General features: G+C 39.8%; 1 protein-coding gene across 1 annotated transcript; it reads left to right on the top strand.

Annotated features, from left to right (window-relative positions):
- The first annotated feature begins 216 nt into the window (after positions 1 to 216).
- Positions 217 to 2,877, top strand: LOC141680880 (uncharacterized). Its single transcript, XM_074486977.1, has 4 exons — positions 217 to 1,021; positions 1,091 to 1,512; positions 1,651 to 1,800; positions 2,467 to 2,877. Exons 1-4 carry the CDS (start codon positions 217 to 219, stop codon positions 2,875 to 2,877), a joined length of 1,788 nt encoding a protein of 595 aa, XP_074343078.1.
- The last annotated feature ends 22,491 nt before the right edge of the window (positions 2,878 to 25,368 follow it).

A 25,368-nucleotide genomic window follows, 5' to 3' on the forward strand; every position in this document is an offset into this window, starting at 1 on the left:
TAGGCAAATATTCTAATTGATATACAGCTGTATTATAGGCTTAACTATAGGATTTTTACTTGGTGATCAATCAACCAAGCTTGTATATATTCAGACATAATCTCAATGAGAAGGCAGAGGTTTTCTCCATATCGAATTCTCTCTCTAAGATTTGTTATGGTATCAGAGCCTTGCGCTCTTTAGTTACAACACATATATTGTTTCTTCACAATCGGCATGACTGACAAAGATGAAACACCTTCAAAGAAAACGCCTTCAAAAGACAAATCATCTTATGATCTTGCGGCTAATGACATGCCAGGAAACTTGATCACCCAAACACAGTTGAAGGGCGATAATTTTGATGAATGGACGCGAGCAATCAGGACATCTTTACGTGCAAAGAAAAAGATAGGTTTCATTGACGGCAGCATAATCCAACCATCCGAGGAATCTGATGAATATGAAGATTGGATTAGCGTTAATTCAATGCTTGTCTCCTGGATTATGAACACTATTGATTCGAAGCTACGATCCACAATCTCATACCATGAATCAGCACGCGACCTGTGGATTGACATTCAAGAACGCTTTAATATCTCAAATGGTCCACGTATTCAACAACTCAAGGCTGAATTGCATACTTGTAAACAGGTTCAAGGTATGTCTATTGAAGATTATTACGCTAAACTGAAGAAACTTTGGGAAACATTGGCTGAAGTTGACCCTATTCCAACATGTGAATGTGGTAAGTGCACATGTAAAATTGCTACGAAGCTTCAGAAGCGAGAAGAAAATGCAAAAGTCCATCAGTTTTTGATGGGTGTTGATGATGGGTTGTATGAAACAGTACGTTCGACTTTGCTGGCAGCGGATGATGTAGGAGGCATAAACAAAATTTACTCTTCTTTGATTCGAGAAGAACGATTACGCATGGGTACTAAAATCAATTCAGAACGTGCTGAAGTAATGAGTTTTGCAGTAAAATCTGGTGGGAATATAGGCCGCAATGAACCCCGGCTTGAACCCAAGGAAGCTTCTCGTTCTTGCACGCACTGTAAGCGAACTGGGCATGAAATTGATTCGTGTTTTTAACTCCATGACTATCCAGAGTGGTGGCCTGATCGTTCCAAGGCACCTGGATGCGGGTCTGGACGTGGTCGTGGCAACCAACGTTCTGTTCCTGTTACTCGGCAAGGAAGAGGAAGTTTCAATCCTCGTGCCAATGTTGCTTCTAATTCCCTGCATCCATTTGCACCCGAGTCAACATCTAAGCCAACCTTAGGAGAGCTTGACAAGTCTGGTCTTTTTGGTTTGACAGAGGATCAATGGCAAGTTCTAAAATCCGTGTTTCAGGGAAAATCACAATCTACTCCGAGCATGACAGGTAATTTTAATGTTAAATGGATTATAGACACTGGAGCTTCCAATCATATGACATGCAACTTGTCTTTGTTAAATGATATTCGTGAGATCCAGAGTCATATTAGTCTTCCAAATGGTGCTCAAGCTACAACCATGAAGTCTGGGACGGTTACTTTGGCTCCTAATTTGATTTTATACAATGTCTTATACGTCCCAAACTTTACATGTAATTTGATTTCAGTATCACAACTGTTATGCGAGAACAAATGCACTGTCCAATTCACCAATGTTTTGTGTGTGATTCAGGACCACTTTTCGAGGATGCTGATTGGAGCGGGTGAACAGCATGTGGGGCTCTACTATTACTGTGGATCAGTCAAAACAACTGCATATAAGGCTGATGCTGTGGACTCTTTTAATATATGGCACCAACATTTGGGACATCCATCAATAAAGGTTCTTGAGTAGATCCCTTATGTTAAGTCAAGTAATGTTAAAACTAGTGTAAATAAAGTGTTCGACGTATGTGTTCGTGCCAAGCATTCTCGAACAAGATTTCACATTAGCGAGCATAAAGCAATCAGTTCTTTTGATCTTATTCATTATGATTTATGGGGACCATATCGTACACCGTCTTCATGTGGTGCAAAATATTTTTTAACCATTGTTGATGATTATTCTCGTACAATTTGGATTTTTTTGTTAGTTGATAAAACGAAGGTGAAATTGACTTTGATTCAATTTTTTGCTATGGTCAAGCGACAATTTAACAAGCTGGTTAAAATAGTGCGCAGTGATAATGGTACTGAATTTCAACCACTACAAACATTTTTTAAAGATCATGGTATTCTGTACGAAACATCTTGTGTTGGCACTCCTCAATAAAATGGGAGAGTTGAACGCAAACATCAACATATCTTAAATGTAGCTCGGGCATTGAGATTTCAAGGGAAATTACCTATAAAATTTTGGGGTGAATGCATTTTGACTGCTGGTTATTTAATTAATCGCACTCATACTCCCGTATTAGATGACAAGACTCCCTATGAACTTTTATACGAAAAACCTCCTTCTTATGATTCTTTGAGAGTATTTGGGTGTCTTTGTTATGGTCATAATCAGAATCATAAGGGTGATAGGTTTACTAGTAGAAGTCGTCGTTGTGTATTTTTGGGTTATCCTTATGGAAAGAAAGGATGGCAATTATTTGACTTGGAATCTGGAGAGTATTTTATTTCTCGTGATGTTATATTTGCAGAGCATGAATTTCCCTATTTAACTGAGGAGCATACAACTTCCAGTTCCACAGAATGGTCTCCTTACCTTGCTGATGGCAATGAACTTTTAAGTTCAGAAAATCAAGTGTTGTCTAAACCCTCAGATATTGCCTGTGGAGATGATGTTAAGGTTACTTGCGAAAATAATAATGAGGTTGAAAATGAATCTAGCTCAACTATGAACGACAAAGGGGGATCCGATTCACCTGATGATGCAGAAACATCACAATTGGGACGTGGTCATCGTCAAAAATAACCGTCCATTCTTCTTCGAGATTTTGTCACTCACACAGTACATAGTATGAGCCCTTCTACTCCTGCTACACCCTCTTCATCGCATTCCTCAGGTACTCCTTATCCCATATCATGTTTCCTAAACTGTGATAGATTTTCTGTACAACATAGAGCTTTTCTTGGTGCTGTGACAACAGGTGTTGAACCAAGAAATTTCTATGATTCGGTTAAACATCCTCACTGGCGCCGGGCCATGCAGGAAGAAATGCATGCGCTCGAAATAAACAAAACATGGTCCTTGGAGCCTTTGCCATCTGATAAGAAAGCACTTGGAAGTCAATGGGTATATCGGATTAAATATCGGTCAGATGGTTCCATTGAACGTTACAAGGCTCGTTTAGTGATTCTTGGCAATCATCAAGTAAAGGATGTTGATTATAAGGAAATTTTTGCTCCAGTTGCTAAGATGGTGACGGTGCGTACTATTCTTGCAGTTGCAGCCGCTCGTAATTGGGAACTTCATCAAATGGATGTTAACAACGTGTTTCTCCATGGTGATTTAGAGGAAGTCGTTTATATGCGCCCTCCTCCAGGATTTCACACCAATCCTCCTGGGCTCGTTTGTCGTCTTCGCAAATCAATTTATGGTTTGCGTCAGGCCTCTCGTTGTTGGTTCACCAAACTTTCCTGAGCTCTTAAGGACTACGGTTTTGTTCAATCTTATGTCGATTATTGTTTGTTTACTCTTTATAGAGGAACTACTTTATTGCATTTACTTGTATATGTGGATGATCTCGTGATAGCTGGCAATGACTCTGCTGCTATTCAAGAAATGAAAAATTACTTGAGCTCTTGCTTTCAGATGAAAGATCTTGGTCTTCTTAAATACTTTCTTGGGATAGAAGTAGCTCGTAGTCCTGCTGGAATTTATTTGTGTCAACGCAAATATGCGTTGGATATTATTGCTGAAGTTGGCATGTTAGGGGCCAAACCAGCTACATTTCCCATTGAGCAGAATCATCGTCTCACCTTAACAACCAGTCCGTTACTATCTGATCCGTTGCCCTATAGGCGACTTGTTGGTCGTCTAATTTACTTGGCTGTGACGCGTCCCGACCTCTCATACTCAGTACACACTTTGGCTCAATTCATGCAATCTCCTCTTGTTGATCATTGGGAGGCAGCTCTACATGTTGTTCGATATTTCAAGGGTCATCCCGGTCAAGGAATTTTACTACGTTCTGACTCCGATTTATGCCTATATGCCTGGTGTGATTCTGATTGGGCAAGTTGTCCTATGACTAGACGTTCTCTTACTGGTTGGTTTATCACTCTTGGTCAGTCTCCAATATCATGGAAGACTAAGAAACAATATACAGTCTCTCGCTCTTCTGCTGAAGCCGAATATTGTTCTATGGCAACTACTACATCGGAGCTTAAATGGTTAAAATCATTACTCTCTAGTCTTGGGATCAAGCATTCTACACCTATCAAGTTACATTGTGACAGTCAAGCCGCTTTGCATATTGCAGCAAATCCGGTGTTTCATGAGCGAACTAAACATATAGAAATAGACTGCCATTTTGTACGAGATGCTATTCTTGATGGCTTGATTCAACCATCATATGTTCCTACTCGTACTCAACTCGCAGACATATTTACCAAAGCACTAGGAGGACCTCATTATGGCTCTTTTCTGAGCAAGTTGGGCATTCATGATTTGCATGCTCCAACTTGAGGAGGGGTGTCAAGTTCTATCTATTTATGTAATGTAATATTAGGCAAATATTAGGCAAATATTCTAATTGATATACAGCTATATTATAGGCTTAACTGTAGGATTTTTACTTGGTGATCAATCAACCAAGCTTGTATATATTCAGACATAATCTCAATGAGAAGGCAGAGGTTTTCTCCATATCGAATTCTCTCTCTAAGATTTGTTAGGAGCATGTTTGACAGTTACAAAGAAAAATCTTCACAAGAATTAGTTCAGTAGAACATACATATGCCATGCTTTACTCGAGTTTATTTCTCTTGATTTCCTCTACTAGTTCCAGTGAACATTGTTGCTTTGATCATACCGATGTTAAATGTATGATCCTATTGGGGCCTTCCTCAACACCTTAAGGTTTTAGATGAGCTGGTTACTCAACATGGTATCAGAGCTTAGGCTGGCGGGAGAACTAATGCTCGATTCCAGGCACCCCCAATATTCTCACAATTTATTATGGACACTAAAGGCAATTAATGCTCCAAAGATGGGTGCCGGTGTTCCACTCTTCGACCCATAAATGGGCTTCTACTGGGGCCTTCCTCTAACACCTTAAGGTTTTAGATGAGTTGGTTACTCAACAACCGACAACTGTTTCCAGCCTCCAAATACGAGCCTTAAGTCCCTGGTGGGGGCTCTATGGCAAATTGCCAACAAGCTTGGACTAACATTGTTCAGTACCTGCTCATTATCAGCATCTCTTGATTTTTCAAAACTGTTTCCCTTTTCATATAAATTCACAAGTTGTGCAAGCGTCAGTCGTCTTCTTCAACATCACTGTAGCTGTTCAGTATTGGACCATCATCAAGATCATTTATCTTTCCAGAGCTATCAACATTTCTTAGTTGACTTGTGTGTTGAACACTTGTAAGATCATTCTCTGCAACATAAATATGTGGTGTTTCCTCGAGATTACAAGAAAGAGAAGCAGTAGTAGCCAATGACATTGCATCTGTTGTTTCATTATAAGAACCTAGTGCTAAATGTTTTTCAATTTGGACGCTTTGGTCACCATTTGCTCATTCATAGGCACTAGGCCCTTCCACCAAAGCATGTATCGGGAGGTGACATCAGACTCTAAAAGTCGAGGTGGAAAATATAGTTTTGAACCTCTAGTAGGCTTGTTATAATTGTTCCAAGCAATTTGAAGACTTCCACTGGATCGAACAACATCGGAAGGAAGCTCTTGGTCTAATCCAAATTGCATAGCTATTCTGCGAGGGAGATACTGTTCAGTAATTTTTGATCCTACTAACTCAGAAGCCCTCAAGCATGAGCATACGACTCTTCTGCATCAGACTCAACCACATCCCACTGTTAAATATCTTTGTACAAGTACTCATAAATATGTTATTGCTCGAACCTAGAGTATAGGGGCGCCACAAAAAAGATAATCCAGCGGAGTCTAACGTTGTCCTTACATCATTAACCTTCACCTTTTAGTTCACTTAAAAGTGAGTTGCACGGTAAGATCCAGAGAATAAATCATGAATCTGTTGGTAAAAAAAATAAATCATTACTTATTCAAGAATGACATTATGCATGGAATTTAAGTTTGAGCAAATGACTGGTATTCATCAGATATAGATTATGCAAATGCATAATTACTACTGATTAGGAATGTCAAGACACATTATAAGAGAGTGACTAATTTTAACTAGTTATCTCAACCAACACTTCCTTGTTAGTTTCATAATATAAAAAAAAAGACGGCTCGATTGAACGATTTAAAACTCGTCTTGTTGGAAAGGGATTTAAAAAAAATATGGGATTGATTACCAGGAAACGTTTTTACCCATTGTGAAAATGGCAATTGTACAGAGTATTTTATCCTTAGCTGCTAGTAGAGGGTGGAAAATATTTCAACTTGATGTTAATAATGCCTTTCTTCATGGTAAACTCCATGAAGAGGTGCACTTGCTTGTACCAGAAGGGATGCCGAACCCAGAGAATAAGGTATGTCGTTTGAAGAAATCGATATATGGGTGTTAAAATAGGCTAGTCGTGAGTGGTTTGCCAAACTTCTTTATGAATTGAAATGCCAAGGCTATGTGCAATCCAAGAACGATTATTCTTTGTTTACTAAACGATCTGGTACTGACATTACCATTGCAGCAGTTTATGTTGATGATATAATTATTATAGGGACCAACCTAGATGCCATTACTGCGTTCAAAGAGCATCTTCGTAAATATTTTATTATCAAAGACCTTGGATACTTGCACTTATTTTCGGGATTTGAGGTTGGCTATACAGAGTCTAGTATCACTCTCACATAGGCTAAGTTTACGAGGGAACTCTTGGCTGATACTAGGCTATCTAGCTTCAAGACAGTAGCCACACCCTTACCCTTGAACTTCAAACTTTCAGCAGATTTAGGAGATTTTTATGCAGATACAAAGTTGTATAGAACTCTTGTTGGTAAACTCAACTTCCTGACAAACACAAGACCTGATTTGTCATATTCTATTCAAACTTTTAGTCAATTTATGCATTCTTCACGAGTACATCATTTTGAAGCTTTGCAACATGTCTTGCATTATGTGGCTTGTACAACAGGCTAGGGAATCATTCTTAATGGTTCCTCTGCTTTAACATTCAAGGCCTATTTTGATTCTGATTGGGCAGCTTGTCCCAATACACGGAGATCGATTTCTGGTTACTTACTTCTACTTGGTTCCTCTCCAGTCAGCTAGAAATCTAAGAAGCAGACAACAGTCTCAAAATCTTTTTCAGAAGCAGAATACCGTGCTATGGCGTCGGCTGCATCTGAAGTTGCTTGGCTAGTTTGATTACTTGCAGATATTGGCATTATTGATCTCCAACCAATTACCCTTTTCTGCGATAACCAATCTACAGTGCATATTGCAAGAAATCCAGTTTTTCACGAGAGGACGAAACACATTGATATCGATTGTCATTTCACTCGTGATAAGGTGCTTGAGGTCTTCTTCAATTGTCTTACTTTCCCACTACTGATCAGCTTGCTGATATATTCATCAAGATTCTTCCATCTCCTCATTTCAATCTGTTAAAATTCAAGTTTGGTATGAGTCTTTCCATCCCTCGCTTGAGGGGGGGCTGCTTAGATACAAACTACATAAGCATTACAACATCAATAGCATAACAGATTCAGGATATATTTGTAAATACAATAGTTAGTATATATATATGTAGTTTTGATAAGAGATCCAGTTAGTCAGTTATAACATGTCATTCTTTCTCTCTAATTAAGATCTAAACACTGTAAATGCTTTTTCAGTCTTATATGATTAGCTATGATCTTCATACCAAATCTGCAGAATTTTATGCTTAATTACATCTCATAACAGAAAAATACATTATACTCTAACATTATAAAAAAAATATAAAACATTATCCATCTGTACCCAGTATAAACATAATTATTACAAATATAATATAAATTTAGAAAAATTTGGGTATTAAATGGTCAATGAGCTAGTTCCTTTAAAATAAATCCTCCACAATGTTGATTTGTGAAAAATTAATTAGCTTACTTTATAGAAAACCTCCACCAAATATTTACGAGCTTCGTTAAATAGTAAGAACTGATATTGTGTACACTTTCTTTATCCGAATCTAAGTTTATTTTAAATTCGAAATTAATCCAATAAATATCTTTTATTACAATTGTGCTTGATAGAATTTAGGGAAACGATCCCACATTTGGGCCACACACATACACAACACAACAGCCTATATACATCAAGAAATCAAGTTCTTTAGAGTTTTAGAGTGGACCCACGTTATTGAAGATCAAGATTCAAGAAGCTGAAGGAGTGCTTTGCAGATCATATCTCAACAATGTCGGATGTAGTTCTCTACTCGGGCGAGGTAAAAAGTTATCTTAATAATGCTTTTATTTTTCTTAATTATTTGTACAGTATTCATATTTTCTTGTATATAGATTTTTTTCTTGAAATGTACAATTATTAAATGCAAGTCAAGATATGTGTTTTTATCTTTGTATAGTTTCTTGGTTCTGTATTTGTATTTTTATATGTTTTGTATGGTTTGCTCAGCAAGAATGATATATATGCTTTTATATACTTTGTATATTGTGTGATGCATTTCAAGAACAATAGTTTTTAGATTTTGTTTTTTTGCTAAAAGTAGATGTAAAATTGTTCTTAGCTATATTTTTCTTTCCGATTTATGCTTATTTTAGTACACTTGTGTTTTCGGAATGTGTTGTGATCTATAATAAAAGACATGCTTATTTTAGTATTCTTGTGTTTTCCGAATGTTGTGATCTATCATAAAGGTAATGTTCATATACTTGTTAATTGTTATTCAGGAGTTCTCTTCTATCTAAAAAAATAATTTTTACTTTTTTATGATAAATATAGTCTCACACTGATTGATTTACTGTGAATATGAAAGTTAGAGTTTATATGGATGGATTGGTTGTTAGAGTTTATTCAACTTGTGAGAATCTGATGATGTATTTAATCATCATTAAACCTATCATTTACCTAGCCATCTCTTTTTATTTGTTAATTTTTAAATGATATTCTATATTCTGATACTAAATATGGATATTATGATATTAATTGCGATTAAAATGTCAAATTAGGTGAGTTTGGTTTGGTTAGTTGTTATAATGGACCATGTCTACTTATGGGATTGACTTATTCTCAAAATTATAAGGGCCTTATAATTATCGTCTGCCCAATTAGTCAATACATCTTCTTATGTGCCTTTTAATTATGGCCTGCACAGTCCAAATAATTAGGCTACACAACTTCTTCATATGAGGACTGATCTTATTCTTGATTCATCTAGGTTTGTTGTTTGTTCAGCACAGTGTCTCTGCCCCATGGGTGGCGCTGGGGTAGCGTGGGGTCAGCCACCGGACAACGCCTCCGAAATTATAAAACTCCGAATTTTAATTTTAAAAATTAACTAAAAATAAAAATTTAGTTCTTAAGAAAAAAAATTGGTCACAGTTTTTTAAAAAAATATAAGAAATTTGGATGAAATAGAAGAATAGATTCATTAAAGTTCTTCAAAAATTTTCGTGCTTTCATAATATAAAAATTATATATAATTTTAATAATTCTTGTTACCGTTTCATTTATAGAAAATAGTTTTTTCAAACTAAAGTTGTAGAAATTTTATTTACGAACAATTATGTCGTAAGAAAGGCTAAATGTTGATGATTATCTCGTTATAAAATAATCTGTTTAAGTGAGTAAATCAAAATATATTTGTGGTTACAATGTACTTTTAATAGTTAATTTTGTTTAGAAACAGTTACTTAAATTTCTTATTGAAGTAAAGATTACGGCCCCAATTTTGAAATTTCGCACATGACCGTCAATTTTTTTACCCCGGTCTTGTCTACAAGTCAATGCCTGGACTTCGAATTAACATGCTGGATCAAGAGAATTGCAATATGATATATTGACTTATATATATGTATATTAATTTTCATTTAAAGTTAAATCTTACATTTTAATGTTTTACGTGGGGGATAGATGGGCGTGGGAAAATAGCTATACAAGTTTTTACGCGATTTGCATGTCCAGTTATGGCACATGAGGTTGATCAGCCCCGTGTATGACTTCTTATGTATTTCAGTAGTATTCAAAACTTATGTTTATTTCTTATGTATTTGAGTAGTATTCAAAACTTATGTTTATTTCTTAAGTAGTGTTAGCTCCGCGTTGATGTTGCCACCTTGCTGAGATGCGTCACTATGTTGTGGATCGTTCATTATTTCCTCCGGTTGATACAATTCTTATAATAATTCCCACAGACGGCGCCAAACTGTTTTGGATTATTTTTGGGATTTTATTCTATGATTGTTTTTCTTAATATCGAGATATATTTAAATAAAATAATTGCAAATAATGTAAAGAGAAAGCAAATTTTAGTGATGTGGAAAACCCCGTTAAGGGCAAAAATCGCGGGTTAGTATCCAACCGAGAAAGATTTCACTAATATTATTCAAAGATTACAATATGTGTGTGTTTACTAAAAATACATCCGCCCTTTAGTTGTAGTATCTCAGCCTTTTTATATCCATTTTTTATTTTCAAATTGTATCCTTATCCTTCCACCACTCCTCTTTTTTCTCCACCTCTTTTTATAGTGGTTACTCCTTATTTTACATTATTCTTCCCACTATCTTCTTATCCATATGACTTAGTCGATCAGCTTTTCTCGTGGGTTTCTACCAATTTGTTTGCTACTTCTTTATTCATTGTCATTGCCCAATTGTCCACATCTCTTGCAACTGGTCCATTGTAATATACTTTAGTGCAAAGCCCAAAAATGTACTAACAACAGACACTTCAATGTCACAAATTAGTAAAATGATATGAGAGTGATATTACATAATTGTTTTTATTCTATTTTTAATCATTTAATTTAATATTTTTGTATCTGTGTATGATGTTATGTTCTTTTGTTACTTAAGTTTGGTGGGAACTGGTTTTCAGGAAGCTGGTAAGCTCAAACAAACATTTCCAGGTGCATATCTGAACCTGGGTAATGTGTAGTACTTAAAGTTTAGTCATAGGCGATAAACTTCCCATGCCAGGAAAGCAACTATAAGTAATTAGTCGTTGTTATATCTTCCAAGATCTGGGAATGCCTCGAAAGTATATTATACAGTAGCTACAAGTAATGTTTGCAACTTAATCTATTATTATATATATAATAGAGCAACTAGGGGGTTCATTGAGACATTTTATTCCTTATAATATTACTAAAATACCCCTCATAATTATAAATGTTAATAACTTTTCATTTAATATACACGTATTAATTACAACTAATGTGAATGTATTAATTAGTCGAATTCATTATTACATATATTTATTACTATTGCATCATTTAAAACAATTTATAACTATATATATGGATTACACCTATCTTAATCTATCTTAAAACTGAACATAATTTTAATACAATTTTAAAACTTTATTATTTGAGCGACTATATTAAATACAAAGAGTTTTTTAAGAAAAAACAGGTTAATATATTAAGACTTTAGCGTGAATAGTACAAATTATTTTTATATAAAAGGTACAAAGAATTATTATTAAAAAACATAGTTTTCATCATACGACCAAAACTAAACGTACAAAAATATTAGATCAAAAGATATACGTGATATAATGTTGAAAGTTTAAAACATAAATAAATATTTTAATGTATATAAGAAAAACAGTTGAGCAAATTTATGGGGTAATCAATCTTACGACACATACTCCTCAGAGATTATTAATCCCACAATACGAAGATTTCAGAGTAACGAGAACAAATTATTTTTATGTGAATGTTATAAGAAACTATTATAAGAAAATATAGTTGTCATCATACGACTAAGACCAAACGTACACAAATATTAGATCGAAAGATATATGTGATATAATGTTAAAAGTTTTAAACATATTTATACATAATAAATATCGAATTTTCATGTATATTAAAAAATAGTCGAGCAAATTTGTAGGATATAATCCTACGATACAAACCCCTCGATGATAATTAATTTCATAATACATATTTTTGCCATAATCAATAATAATGTAACTTATTTATCACACCGTTTATTCATATTTTGAACAAATCCGTGCTTTGCACGGTGTTGACGGAGGAATCTGGTAACAACAAAAATTGATATTTTTCGCCGGAATTAAGATCTATGACGGTGGTTCTTCGCCAGAAAATCAAGCAGTGTATGGTGGTTTATGGTTGTTTTTGGCTGAGATTGATCAGAGTAAGTGGTGGCTCTCTCATTAGCTCTCAACTTCTTACCCTCTCAATGTGCCTACGTACCCTTTATATAGGGATCAAGCCTGACGTAGTTCTTGTGGAACAAGAAATCTAATGGGCTTAGACTTCTTATTCCCTAGGCCCGGTAGAAGTCCATCCAAAGTCCGTCTTCCGCTAGCTTTAGGAATGTCCAACTATGAAGCCCAATCGCAAAGGCCCAAGGCTCGTCCGTAATCGCAGGACTTCACGGATAATGCATCTCCCTGCGCAAGGATAACACTCCGCTACAGCTATCTCCCTTAATTTACGAACAAAGGTATAGCCACGGTTCACCCCAAATGCCAGACGCATCCCTGTCCCCCGAATGAGGATAACCCCCCAGATAACAGGATAGGTGATCCCAAGCTCTTGGGTGCAAAGTGCAGGATGACTCCAAAGTTCTCCAACGAGGACACCCGTTGAATATAAGAACAGAGTTTTCGAAGCACACACCAATGTTAACCCCACATCCCCAACGAGGACACCCGTTGAATACAGGAGGAGGCCTTCAATCATCAGGAATACCCCTGGAGGCCTTCAAGTTTTTCACGGACATCCCCCTCTTTGACTGCCTCAAGGAGGGAATTCTTCAAAGAGTACCTGCAACAAATACATTAGTAAAAATGATCTCCACTGCTCCTCTCAAGGCAAGCTTTATCCTAAAATCAACATTGAAAATACATTGACCAGGCACTGGACGCGTCCTAAGACCCAGGGCGCGTCCTCTCCCTCATAAAACCTGCATAGCCTCCTCAAACCCTGGTGCACAACATTCCTCTACACAAGGCGCGTCCTAGTCAAGACAGACGCGTCCTCCAGCTGTTATTGCTGCAAGACCATGTTTGCCAAATACCTTCACCAAGGTTGACGCGTCCACGTCCCTTGAGCGCGTCCATCGCAAGCGATGCACTTCCATGCTTCACCACCACCTGCTCATAAAACATCCTCTAACATGTGGATGCATCCGCATTACATGGACGCGCCTTAACCTTCCACAATGTAATACCGGTCTTGACCGCACTTAACCCGCATTTGACCCGGGTCACTCCAATGCCAAATTTTGGGTATAACAACTACCCCCAAATTCCATTTGCAGTTGAAAATAAAATTGGAATTTTTATCCATAAAACCAAGCAACGAAATTTGGCTCACAAGCACAGGACGCGTCGTTGACGGAGGACGCGTCTTGCCTTCACTTTATCCCCGTGGTGTACAACTGTCATCCACGTAAGCCGACTCTCTTCTATAAATATCTTCCCCCAACTCACAATTATACTCTATTCTTTTTCTTTCTGGAAACCACCATTGCCGCCGATCCCAAGCTTTTGGTCCAAAATCCTGACGATTCAACTGCCCATTACCTGATTTCTTTTGCTCAATCAACTCCCCAACTCAAAAGGTAAACAAATCTCCTCTTATTTCTTTATTTGGCCGAGTAAATTGGTTTTAATGAGCAAGAAACCGTTCGTATGCTTCATTTTTACCTTGACTGTTCTTATTTTTCCCATGTATGTATATGTGTATATATATCTGTAAACCACCGTTTTTTGCTTCCTTGATTCTCGAACTACATGTTTTTAGATTTTTAGAGAATGTCCCCCAAATCAACCATGGTCGATTGAAATTCCACTACGTCGCCGCCATATTGGACGCGTCTTCCTGTCAGGACGCGTCCTCCAAATCCCTGTTTGGAACGTGTTCAAGTCGTTGTAACCAGAGATTTCATAGGGGCAATAATTTATTAGGACGCGTCTAGGTAGTGTATCTTTCACAATAGATTCTTTAGGACGCTTCCCCGCATGTTTCCAGTACCTTCCTTCTTCCTTCTTTCTTTTCTCTTTTTTTTATATGGACGCGTCCTCAAATTTTTCTTCCTTCTTTTGCAGCTGGAGGACGCGTCTTCTTCATCACCTTTCCACACATTCATAGTTCTCAACAAACGCCTTGGGATTTATTCCCCGCACCTGATCTCTTTCAAACCCGACTTCCCTGAATCTCATAGGACGAGCTCCTTCCTTAAAGAAGAAAGACGCGTCTTTGAAACTCTCAACTCAAAGACTTCTATAATGTCTAACTCCAGCTCCGATTCCATGGATCACGTCCCCATAAGCTCAAGAATGAAAAAGAAAGGACTCAAACGCAAAAGAACTCCAATTCTTCATACTAGGACCGCCATCGAAGATTGGACGGATGATGAGATTATACCTACCACAAGCCAACAGCCCCAACGCATGACTGTTTCAAACGAGGATGCGTCCCCTTCTCAGGACGCGTCAGCTTCCCAAGGCGCGGCTCCTTCTCAGGACGCTCCCTCTCCTCACAGCGAGGGTGACTTAGAGGGACGAGCCCCAAAACCTGAAAAATACCCCATTTCTCCTCAACAATTAATTTCCTCACTAGAACATTGGGAACCCAGTGATGTAGAGCTTGATTTTGATTGGAAAGAACTGGAGGACCTCCCTGAGACGGAGAAAAATACTTGGAGGAAGAGGGAAAATAAATTAGCTTGTGTTGGGATGAAATCCACTGCAACCGATCTAGAGATTGGATGGACCATGAAGTACTACGACATGGAGGGAATCTGGGCGCGTCCTCTCTGGATGATGAGGCCTCATATATTTAACGTGGAAAATCTGAGGATTCCAAGAATGGTCCTAACCCCAAAGCTTATTTCTTTAGGTGTGGGCGCGCCCTTGCACCCCTACATCAAAAAGATCCTGAAATGATATGATGTTGCCCCCATTCAACTGTCTCCAAATTCGTACAAGCTAGCATGTGCTCTATTCATCATATACCACAACCTTGGATTGGGTGCGCCCTCTATGAAAGAGTTTAGCTTTTTTTACAGCATCATAAAATCCATCCCAAGCTACCACTTTCTGGTTGTCAACAAGTGGTTGAACAACAAAGGGTTTAATGAGGGAAAAATCAGTCACGAGCGAGGTTGGAAGGAGCCATTCTTCTACATCTACGATGTTAAAAGGGCTCGTGTTCATTTTAACTTAGAGCCAAGTAAGTGCAACACCTAGGACGCGTCCTCTCTTGTAAGACGCGTCTTTTCCCTTGTTATTTTTTCCTTTCTCCTTCTTATAACTCTCATCTTTCTTCCTTAGATAAAAGGACTCAGAAAGAGCTTACAGGAAGAAAGAAAAAGAGTGCTGCGAAGGTGTTGAAGTATGCCGAGAAGCATTTTAACCTTAAGGACATGATCACGGAGGCCAATCTAAAAAAGATTGGGGCTTTGTCTGCAAGGGTTGGCTCTATTTGTAAATACCGTGATTTTTACAATGGAAAACCCGTCCTAACTGCATCTGAGAAAGCTAGAGGGTTAAACGCAACATAACTTGTTCAACTGAACATCAGTAGACAAGTTGATCTAGAGCAAGGTAAGAATCTTTTGGACGCGTCTCTAGTTTACGACGCGTCATGCGTACGTTCACCCCTTCTCTTACATGCATAACCTTAATCTAACTTGTAGACGTTTCCCACACCCTACTTTACTGCTTTAGACGCGCCCTCCTCTGTTGTTTGTCACTTATACCGTTCTCATAGTCCATTATATAGGCGTTGTTATATAGGCGTTGTGTCCCGTATTTTGGACGCGTCATACGTTTAGGACGCGTCATGGTCCCATAGATGCACTTTTTATGTTTGCACAAATTCATGCATTTATATGTGTTCATATGCATTTTAATTGTCATCCACATCTTTAGATTATGCTTATGGCGCGTCCTACTATAAGGATGCGTCTACCTCATCTGGCTAACGCTTTCTCTGTATTCATGTCACAGAAATGACTTCTCTTCCAAAGGGATTCGCAATTGGTGCTTCCAGAAAGTTGAGAGCCAAGAAACAGGCTCATGCGAAATCTGATCCCAAAGTTAAGGATCCTACCCCTGCTGTGACACCTTCCCCCCACCAAAAATCATCAACACCATAGTGTTGGACATCCCTGAGAAGGAAAACGCGCCCTTAAAGCGTCAAAAGACTGTTCCTGATGACCAATCTTTCGTTTTCAGATATCTGGGCGCGTCCTCAGTTGGCGACTTTACTGAGGATGAAGTCAGGGGTTGGACCTTTAGGACAGAGCAGCATATAGAGGAGGCTATGGTGAGAGCTGCAGCTGAGCTTCACTTGCATGCCAGGCAAAGTGTGAATATGTCTGCAAGGCTCAGGGCGCGTCTTGCTGCCACCGATACTGCAAAAAGCCAAGCTGAAGATAAGGTAAAATCTCTGGAAAAGTATATTAATTTGCTTGCCCAAGAAAAGGATGTTGAGATCAAATTCCTGGAGGAGGAGAAGACGCGTCTTGAGGTAGAAAAGGTTGTGTTAGAAGGTAATGTCTCCTCTTTGGAGAAAACGATGGAAAGTGTTATCACACTGAATTCCACCATGCAGCTGGAGCTTGACACTCTGAACGATGACAGGCTGCATGGATGGACAGAGGAGAAAAACTGGTTTATTAAATGGCTTCGCAGCTGGATTCGAAGAGTGGTGCTCTGGGTTTATTGCAAATGACCCAGAGTATACTTTTTCAAAGTTCGATGCAGACACCCAGATATGGGTTAATGACTTCAGAATCAGGATTGCGGATTCCATTAATAGTAAAAGAATTTTCCTAGGCTTGGAGGAAGAGGACGCGTCCCCTGCTCCTACCCCACTTCAGACTCAACCTCCTCCTGCAGACAACCAAGACAAGCCTCAGGACGCGCCTCCTGCTTAGGACGCGTCCTATGTTCATTTATGGAGTTTTTACCTGAACTATTTAAGGGTGCGGGCCCCTCGAAGCCTTGCAAATTGTAATGATTACTTTTGAACTCCTTTTGCTTGCACGTTTTCATAACATTTCTCTTTAATTTGCCTCTGCATGTCTTTTTCTTTTTCAACTCTGCTTTGTCATAAAGATGGGCGCGTCCTGTACGGAGGACGCGTCACCTTTAAAACATTGTTATTCTTTCTACTATCACATATTAAGCATGTGTTATTAATGGGTGCGTCCTTTCTATTTGGACGCGTCTGGATAGAGTTGTTTGGATAATATATTTTCAACGAGCATGATATCATGCTGCACTTGTGCATTTAGCTAAGACGGAGTGTGTTGGGCGCGTCCTTGGTAAGGACGCGACCTCCCTTTTTAATATGTTTTGTCAAAATTAAAGAAACATAAAAATGTCGGAGCATCAACCAAGATAACTTGGGCGCGTCCTTGGGAATAGTATTAGGGCGCGCCCTAGGTCAAGGGCGTGTCATACAACTTATTAAATCAACAAATAAGCACCCCTTTGGAAAATTTTCAAAGTTTTTTATTAATAATACGCTCTGGTGTCAGAAGTACACCAGTCCCATGACTACTATGCTCTGTGGGGAATTTATTTGAAAAAATGACCCTTCAACTAGTTCTAAGGTAAGTAGTACATGCACTACCCCCCTAGGCTAGGAGGAATTTATTTAATTCTAGTCTATAATCTGGGCATAACCCTAAATATAAAATAAAAGAGGTACTTAAGGGGCCATGGTCGCGCCTTACTGATAATACTTTCAGAGATGTTCCGCGTTCCACGCTCGCGGAACCAGCTTCCATTCCATATCTTCAAGGTGATAAGTCCCTTTCCACAAGATGGCCTTTATCTTGTATGGTCCTTCCCAATTAGCTCCAAACATTCCATGTCGGGGGTTCTTCGTGTTGGGCATCACCTTCCTAAGTACCAAATCTCCCAACTTCAGCAATTGTCCCTTTACCTTCTTGTTATAATACCTCGCAGCACGTTATTGATACGCTGCGAGCCTCAACTGAGAATTTTCCCTTGTTTCTTCCAAGAGATCCAAATGAAGCCTTTGATTAATCTCTGCATCCTCCTCTGTGTAACGGTCTCTGCGAAGCGATCCCGAACCAACTTCCACGGGAACCATAGCTTCATAGCCGTAAGTCAACATAAATGGAGTTTCCCCCGTAGTAGATCGTGGAGTGGCGTTATAGGACCACATCACTTTTGGGAGTTCTTCAGGCCAATTCCCTTTGCGCTCTTCCAGCTTTGCTTTGAGGGCATGCTTTATTATTTTATTCACAGCTTCTGTCTGTCCATTGCTTTGAGGATGATAGACCGCTGCAAACTCCTTCTTAATTTTCAATTCCTCACATAGTTGTCGCAACTCCTTGCTGTCAAATTGCTTTCCGTTGTCAGATACAAGCTTATAAGGGATGCCAAACCTGCACACGATGGAGTTGGAAACAAAATCTCTGATTTTCTTTGCGGTGATAGTAGCCAATGGCATAGCTTTCGCCCATTTAGTAAAGTAATCGACCGCAACCACTGCATACTTGACGTCCCCTTTAGCTTTAGGTAATTCTCCGATAAGGTCAATTCCCCACATGGCGAACGGCCACGGGCTTACCATAGGTGTCAAGAGCGTCGCCGGCATAGAAAAGTAGTTTACAAAGCGCTGGCAGCGATCGTATACCCTGACAAAATTTGTAGCATCCTCTTTCATTGTAGGCCAATAATACCCTTGGCGCACAACTTTCATCGCCAACGAGCTACCCCCCAAGTGATTGCCACAGATTCCCTCATGTACTTCCCTTAAGATGTAATTTCCTTCTTCTTCGTCAACACATCTAAGCAGCGGTTGATTGAACCCTCTCTTGTACAGAACTTCGTCATATATCACATACCTTGCAGCCTGATAGCGGAGTCGACGAGCCTTAAACTTATCCTCGGGGAGTGTTCCCTTGTGAATGTAGGCCAGAACGGGCGTCATCCATGTTTCCTTGGGAGCCTCCTCCACTTGCATAATTTCTATCTCTGGGATACTAGGAATCTCTTGGATCTCAAGAGGTATGGATCCTAACAACATAGCCTCTTGTTGCGACCCCATTTTTGCTAGAGCATCCGCATTACAATTCTTCTCCCACGGAACACATTTTAACCTAATTTATTTGAACATTCCAATCAGGCGCTGTGTGCATCTTAAGTATAACTCTGTTTGTGGGCCTCACGCTTGAAATCCCCCGTTCACCTGATTCACCACCAGCTCTGAGTCACTCCTCGCAATTAGGTTTCGCACTCCCATTTCCAGAGAGATCTTTAGGCCATTAATCAACGCTTCATACTCCGCATCATTATTTGTTGCATAAAACTTGAAATGAATTGCGCTCATCAGATGGTGGCCTTCTGGAGACATGAGTACTATACCCACACCTGCTCCTCCATTGTTAACTGCCCCATCCACATGCAAGATCTACCAGGGATGTGGAAACTCCTCCAAAGACTCCTCAGCATGAGGTGGATGTAGCATCACCAAAGCTTTGTCATCAACTTCAGAATCAAATTCTAACAAGAAATCAGCTAAGGCTTGCCCTTTAATCGCTGTCCGGGGCACATATTCCAAATCAAACTGTCCCAACTCCACAGCCCACTTCAGCATTCTCCCTGATGACTCTGGTTTATGGAGGACCTGTCGTAGCGGGTATGCTGTACGGACTTCAATTCTATGGGCTTGGAAATATTGCCGCAATTTTCTTGATGCAAGAATCAGGGCATAAACCAACTTCTCCATGCTTGTGTAGAGAGTTTCAGCATTGTGTAACCGCTTGCTCACGTAGTACACTGGTGACTGCTGCCCATCCTCCTCTCTTACCAGAACTGCGCTGATTGAATACTCAGACACTGCGAGGTAAAGTACTAGAGATTCTCCATCTAATGGTTTTGACAGCATGGGAGGGTTTCCCAGTTACTCCTTGATCTTTCTTAAAGCCTTTTCGCATTCTGGTGTCCATACAAAGTCTTTCCGTGCTAACTTAATCGCCTTGAAGAACTCTTTACATCTGTCAGAAGATTTGGAAATAAACCGATTTAGCGCGACAATCCTCCCAGTTAAACTTTGCACTTTCTCACATTGGTGGATGATTTCATATCTAACAGTGCCTTGATCTTTGCGGGGTTGGCCTCAATCCCCCTAAGATTGACGATGAACCCGAGAAACTTGCCCGACTCCACGCCGAACACACACTTTTGTGGGTTCAGCTTCATGCGAAACTTCCTTAGAATGTTAAACATTTCCATCCAGTGTCTGATATGATCATTCACCACCTTGGACTTACCAGCATATCATCCACATACACCTCCATGGTTCTCCTAATTTGGTTTTTGAACATCATGTTTACCAACCGCTGGTAGGTTGCTCCAGCATTAATCAAACCAAACGGCATTCCTATGTAACAGTATAACGCCCTGTCAGTGATGAAGGATGTATGTTCTTGATCAGGGGCATACATCGGAATTTGATTATAACCGGAGTATGCATCCATAAAACTCAGCAATGCATGCCCTGCTGTCGCGTCAACCAACTGATCAATTCGTGGGAGCGGGAAGCTATCCTTTGGACATGCCTTATTGAGATCTTTGAAATCTACACATGCTCTCCATTTCCCGTTCGGCTTTTTCACAAGCACTGGATTTGCAAGCCATTCGGGGTAGAAGGATTTTTTGATTAGTCCCACCTCCAACAATCAGTCTACTTCTTCTTTTAATGATATCGCCCTTTCCCCGCTCACCGGGCGGCGTTTTTGACGTATGCCTGTACAATTCGGGAAGATATTCAACCGGTGACACATTACTCCTGGGTCGATTCCCACCATGTCTGAATGACTCCATGCGAAGACATTAAGATTTGCAATTAAGAAGCGGGTAAGACTTTTCCTCATTTCATCACCTAACTGGGATCCTACTTTCAAAATTTTATTCGAGTCATCTTTGTCGACCAGAATAGATATTGTGTCCTCGGCCGGTCCCGTCTTTTCGGCGGGCATAGGGATCCTCGGATCCAAATCGAAATCAAAGTCTCGGGGGTCCTCGACCTCCACCCTTGCATCTGAGGGCGCGTCACCTTGAGTGGGAGCATCTACCTCAGGACAAGGCATGGGTTTGTGCAACGCAGGTGAAGAGGGCGCGTTTTCATGATCAGGACGGAGGACGAATTCAAGTAAGATTACAAAATAATGATGAAATACCGCGACGCGGTCAAGAGAAACCTCGCGTGCGGGAAAACGTTCAAAACCAAGATGGTAACATGCCACAGCCGCAACCTCAGGGCGAGGGGCGGCGAGATCCACCGCTACACCCGGGGGGTAATCAAGGGGAACTACAACAAGTCGCAGAGCAACCCCAACAGCCTAATGTTCAAACCATTCCTGGAGTAGGGACGTTTAATGTGAACGATCTCAAGAGGTTGCTCAACCATCTTGAGGGAGGAAGAGTAATGGTGACTGCGCAAGGATAACATTACCTGTAGCACTGTGGGAAGCTACAGGAATAACGGCAGGAGCTTCTTCAGTGGAGGGTGCACCATCTTTCCTACCATTGTAGGGTGTTCTCCCATATTGGTATCCCATCCTTCATCGTCCATTCCTCTGATATCCCCGGTAGTAGCTCCCAGGCCTTCCTTGCGGAGGGGAACGCTCGTGCTCGCAGTGCAGCGCCCTGTCATCCCTTTGGAATGTAGGGGGCACACGCGTTGTATCACGGGGCCTCGCTTCTCCAGCGTTTCCTTCCTTTTGCCATTCTACCAGCAGCATCCTCAAATCGTCATCTTCCAACCTTATGCCAAGCCTTCTTTTCAAGGTTGAAAAATCCCTTCCTTCCTCATCTTGATTCTGAGTGTTCTCTGCACGATGACGCTCGTCCATCGTATGCCCAGACCTATGTGTATGTGGCACCACCTGGTTACCAAGGCGAGGCCTTTCCCTACCATCATTGTCCTCATCGACAAGCTCCACAATAGGCTCTACATCATCAGAATATTCCAAGCGCTGCGGAGTGATTCGCGGGTTTTTCCCGCTGCCCTGGGTATCTCCTTCAACTATTGGCACTTTCCCCACGACATGGACGTGACGGGCAAAATGACGACCTCTCCTCGTTCTCCGACGCTCCACTGTATTCAGTCTTGAGTGAAAACTATTATGAGTATCCCCCATGCGATACAACTGCTCCAAGATATCAGCGTTGCTGATGAGAACCGGAGGTGTTCCCCCCACATCCGGAGCTCTTGGTGGATCCGCCATGTTTCTGGGAACGTAGGGTTCATGGCGAGTGTAGCCTCCCCCGTCTTCTCCTTCAGATCTGCTGTCACTTCCATCATAAGAACTTCCATCACGATTGTAAGACATCTTTTCCTCCTAAGATTACGACCTTAATTAGCACCTCTCCTTCTAGCTCCAATTTGTTGATGGAGGAATCTGGTAACAACAAAGATTGAGGTTTCTCGCCGGAATTAAGATCTATGACGGTGGTTCTTCACCAGAAAATCAAGCAGTGTGTGGTGGTTTATGGTTGTTTTAGGCTGAGATTGATCAGAGTAAGTGGTGGCTCTCTTATCAGCTCTCAACTTCTTACCCTCTCAATGTGCCTACGTACCCTTTATATAGGGATCAAGCCTGACGTAGTTCTTGTGGAACAAGAAATCTAATGGGCTTAGACTTCTTATTCCCTAGGCCCAGTAGAAGTCCATCCAAAGTCCGTCTTCCGCTAGCTTTAGGAATGTCCAACTATGAAGCCCAACCGCAAAGGCCCAAGGCTCGTCCGTAATCGCAGGACTTCACGGATAATGCATCTCCCTGCGCAAGGATAACACTCCGCTACAGCTATCTCCCTTGATTTACGAACGTAGGTATAGCCACGGTTCACCCCAAATGCCAGACGCATCCCTGTCCCCCGAATGAGGATAACCCACCAGATAATAGGACAGGTGATCCCAAGCTCTTGGGTGCAAAGTGCAGGATGACTCCAAAGTTCTCCAACGAGGACACCCGTTGAATACAAGAACAGAGTTCCCGAAGCACACACCAATGTTAACCTCGCATCCCCAACGAGGACACCCGTTGAATACATGAGGAGGCCTTCAATCATCAGGCATACCCCTGGAGGCCTTAAAACTTTTCACGGACATCCCCCTCCTTGACCGCCTCAAGGAGGGAATTCTTCAAAGAGTACCTACAACAAATACATTAGTAAAAATGATCTCCGTTGCTCCTCTCCACGCAAGCTTTATCCTAAAATCACCATTGAAAATACATTGACCAGGCACTGGACGCATCCTAAGACCCTGGGCGCGTCCTCTCCCTCATAAAACCTGCATAGCCTCATCAAACCCTGGTGCACAACATTCCTCTACACAAGGCGCGTCCTAGTCAAGAAAGACGCGTCCTCCAGTTGTTATTGCTGCAAGACCATGTTTGCCAAATACCTTCACCAACGTTGACGCGTCCACGTCCCTTGGGCGCGTCCATCACAAGCGATGCACTTCCATGCTTCACCACCACCTGCTGATAAAACATCCTCTAACATGTGGACGCGTCCCCATTACATGGACGCGCCTTAACCTTCCGCAATGTAATACCGGTCTTGACCGCACTTAACCCGCGTTTGACCCGAGTCACTCCAATGCCAAATTTTGGGTATAACACAGGGGTTAAAGAGCTAGTTAATTTACAATAATACAAGAGTAACTTTTCGGTATTGTTGTTTTTGTTTCAGGTTGTGAGCAGCGATTTTGGTAACCGTCTATTTTCCCATCTGCTGGGTTCTGTCTTTGGCATGCATGAAATGGAAAGTTAAGGTTTGAATTATCTTTAACTTGGTCCAAGTAATTTGCAGAAGCTCCATAATCCATGCGCTGTAATGATGCGAGATTGCTTCTGAGCAAATGATAGAGACACAAGGGTCTGAGAAAGTATGCAAATTATACAAGTACGAGGGTGACAGCTGGGTTGAAATGGCAACCTGAAACATGGTATTGCTACTAAACCAGCTGGGTCCAATGCTGCATCAGCTGTTAGGTGCCCTGCAAGTTCATCATTCAAGAAAACATATGTTATAAGTTATATAGTACATGATGTGTTCGTAACTTCGGATCAGTTTCTTTCGTATGATCAGTTTCTTATGAGTGTCTTGATGTCTTTTTTACAACTTCACATCTCATCCAGGGGCAAATATATAACTTCCAATTTACATGTTATATTTTAGGTTAAGCATGGTTCCCAGGTTCAGTTGTGAGACTTGTGACTGAAACATATTCATGCAAATGTTTACGTACACATTTGCATACGAATAGTCACAAATATCATGCCAGCTCCTTTTCCCACTCCCTTGGCATCTATGTAAATTTAAGATTTTAAAGAATAATTAATAATTCTCCATTGATTTTAAAATATTTTTGTTTATTTTAAGTTTAGTGGATTTTGACAGAGTTGATGGAAAAATCTTGCAGAGTTTTGTTGATTTTGTGAATTTTTTCACAAATTTTTCAAAATCTCATGTATTTTAAAGAGATTTCAAAAGATTAAAAATGAAACAGTAAATTCATTAAAATCCACAACTTTTTCAAATAAAAAAAATTCACCGACTTTTGAATACTATCAGATCTTGATGGAATTTTAAAAATCCAAATTGAATATCACCAAATTTCAGTAGACTTTTTACAATCTAAATTGCTCAGATTTTAAAAGATTTTTTCTAATTTATATTAAATACTATCAGATTTCAAATGATTTTTTTAAAATTCAAATTGAATACATCTTGATTTTAATTATGCAAAAAAATCTTTTAAAATTTGGATTGAATACACCACTCTTAGTGTTGATGCCGTAAAATATAGATTACTATATTTTAACTACAAGAATATTGATTATAAAATTATGACTAAATTATCCATAAACATATTATTTCTAATTTCATTACTTTTATTTGATGTAATTCTTGTAATTAATGAATTTACTAAAATTTCAATCATAAATTTTAATTTCTTAAAATTTTCTTGAAACTCGTAGTTCATAACATATGTTTAAAATTATAATATTAAAAGTAATACAGAAATACATTATACACAGCTATTGGACATAAAAAATAATATTAAAATATTACCTCTTAAGATTATTCTATATAAAGATAACCGCAATAT

The sequence above is a fragment of the Apium graveolens genome, chromosome 8 (assembly GCF_009905375.1).
Source record: "Apium graveolens cultivar Ventura chromosome 8, ASM990537v1, whole genome shotgun sequence".
Taxonomy (NCBI): domain Eukaryota; kingdom Viridiplantae; phylum Streptophyta; class Magnoliopsida; order Apiales; family Apiaceae; genus Apium; species Apium graveolens.